Consider the following 2,661-nt stretch of genomic DNA (forward strand, 5'->3'; position numbering starts at 1 on the left):
GTTAAGTTTATATGGGGGGGATTACGGGATGTAAAATATGGTCATGCAGAATAAGGCATTAATATCTTCTTTATAATGCTAATAAACAGCCAATATGCTAGTAATATGCATGCTAATAAACAACTAGTTAATAGTGAGAATTGGTCTCTGAAGTGTTACCAAATTATTTAATGAAGACATTCAAAAAATGTTGTATCCTCAACATCATGTTTCACAGATGAGGTGGTTTATCAAAACAAAAATGTGTAGATAAAGTTCTGTTCTGCATTTTTGTAACATCATGCATCTAGTCTAAGTGGACGTCCATGACAGGCGGAGTCCCACAAGGCTCAATTCTTGCACCGCTCTTGTTTAGCCTGTATATTGCCACTGCTTTATTTACATAAATATATAAAATAATAAGAAAACAAGCATTTTACCTCTGTTTTTATGGACAAACACAGCTATCAGTATTCCAGCAGTCACACTGAGCACAACTACAAGTACAATCAGGATGACTGATGTCCTCCAAGAATTAAACATATTACCTGTAAAACAAAACCGTAATTAAGCACATTGTGTAAATCAAGCGTATTTTGACGAGATGAATAAAAATATATAATGTTCAGTTCCGAATGGTACAGTAATGAAAGTGTCAGCTTACTTGAGCTGATAATCAGTGCCTCCAGCATGTGATGTCTCACTTTGACTCTGCAGTGAATCTGGCTGTCTCTGCGATGTACAGTGATGCTGTGTTTCACACTGAATCTGTCCGTGTTTCTGTGTTTCTCTGTAGTTTCTGGAATCAAGCTGACTCCATCACCGTCCAGCCACTCAAGATCAGGTTCAGGATACCAACCCTTCGATTCACACTGTAGATGAAGCCCTCCTGAATGATCAAACCCATCTACAGTGATCACTGGAGGACGCCCTACAGCTACAGACCAACAAGAAGAACATTCTGTTGTTGTTCTGGCTTTTTTCACTTAGTCAGAGCATGTTAAAGCTGGAATACAAAAGCCACGATTTACAGTCCCAACAAATTGACGCTAGTTGCTGACAATCAGAGCCAGTCTGCAGATTAGAGTTGACAGATTTCATAGAAAATCATGTAGTGTATGATGGTCACAGACTTCAGACTCTGATTCCATCCAGTGGGAGGAGATCAAACATGCTTGATATTTTCAGCCGGTTTTAGAACGCTAATTTAGAATGTTTAGATTTAGAATGTTTTCATTTGTCACGCGTCTCCTAGCAACAAGGCACACGTTTCTGCATGAGTTTGTTGTGATCCTCCGTAGGGTTGCAAAGGGGTGGAAACTTTCCAAAAATCCCTGGAAGATTCCAAAAAAATCCTGCAAAGTTTTCACATTTTCCGGAATGTTTCCGAAATTTACTGGAAATTCTCCACCTTTTTTGCAACCCTAATCCTCAGTCGTTTAGTGTATGATGCCCAGTCAGTAAATGTATGATGCCTAGTGTGCAGTGTAATTTAGTCTTCAATAGTTTCCTCACCTTCAACTCTGACATTAACAGTGGCGTCATCATACCAGGATCTGGACTGAATAAAGCACTTATAAAGTCCTTCATCAGAGACTCGGACTGATGAGAGTTTGAGCGATGCGTCTCCTCTCTGCAGTTCTTGATGAATCAGTTTTGTTCTTCCTCTGTAGGACTGAATCTGATCTGTGTTTCTGTCTTCGTGATCCTCGTAGAGATGCACTGGTTGTGAGTCTTTCAGGTCGAGTCTAAACCACTCCACTCTCATGTCCACAACACTGATGCTGGGTTTGACTGAACAGGGCAGAATCGCATCTTCACCAGCGACAGCAAATACAGGCTCTGCAGGTCCCACTACTTCATACTGCTCTGTGAAAGATTTGAGAGCTGGTTTAGTAAAAGTGAAGCTCCTATCAGTTGAGCCTTCAAGGGCTACTCTTTGTACATTTTATTCTAATTAGTCAATATTTCTGAATAATGACAGCTGTCCATGGCAACGTTCATCCAGGAAACCTCCAGTTTCTGTTCTGTGGTTTCTTCAATGATTCCAGCTGAGATCAAAATTTCACTTCGTTTATTTGCTAAGTAGCCATGTAATAAATGTCATAATGTACAGTGAGCTGGTCATTATCACATAAACTATAAACTAAACTATAATTATAAAGCGGATAGTTCCGGTGCTTGATTCTGATTGGCTGAGCCGCGTTCGAAGCTGTTGTAAATGACTCTACAAAGTAACATACACCTTTGTTTACGTTTGTGTGTTGCTCGGCAACCACTTTGTAGCAACCACAACTGTTTCTGAGGAGCTACATTGTTTGGTGGAAGAATACTGTTTTTATTAATATCATTACACTTTATTTGCTCTGTTTTATTTTGTGAAACCTTACTACGTATATGGAATAACCGTTTTATAAAAGCAATAAGCCCCGTGAAGCCGTGGTTTACAGTGGATTTATAACAGCTAAGAGGGTTTTAGACTCCGCTTCGCCCCTTAGCGGTTATAAATCCACTGTAAACCACGGCTTCATGGGGATTATTGCTTTCTAATAAATATAGTTCAGCTGGACATGGACTAGACATGAACATACACTTTAGCTCATTACGTGGGTGTGAATAATTACCTGATATCGAATCTGCAATTCCACTAATAATCAGCAGAGTCCAAAAAATTAACTTCAT

The 2,661-nt window shown here is 39.5% G+C and overlaps 1 protein-coding gene across 1 annotated transcript in view; it reads right to left on the reverse strand.

Moving 5' to 3' along the window:
• LOC107724861 (butyrophilin subfamily 1 member A1-like) overlaps positions 1-2,661 on the reverse strand; it is a 9,784-nt gene extending 7,123 nt beyond the window's left edge. Inside the window, exons 1-4 of the mRNA XM_016533938.1 lie at positions 2,604-2,661; positions 1,495-1,848; positions 644-916; positions 420-527 (exon numbers count right to left, since the gene is read on the reverse strand). Coding sequence (XP_016389424.1) covers positions 420-527; positions 644-916; positions 1,495-1,848; positions 2,604-2,661 — 793 coding nt within the window. The remainder of the gene's footprint in view (positions 1-419; positions 528-643; positions 917-1,494; positions 1,849-2,603) is intronic.

This window comes from Sinocyclocheilus rhinocerous, unplaced genomic scaffold (genome assembly GCF_001515625.1).
Source record: "Sinocyclocheilus rhinocerous isolate Xijiao unplaced genomic scaffold, SAMN03320098_v1.1 scaffold7629, whole genome shotgun sequence".
In the NCBI taxonomy this organism is placed as follows: Eukaryota; Metazoa; Chordata; class Actinopteri; order Cypriniformes; family Cyprinidae; genus Sinocyclocheilus; species Sinocyclocheilus rhinocerous.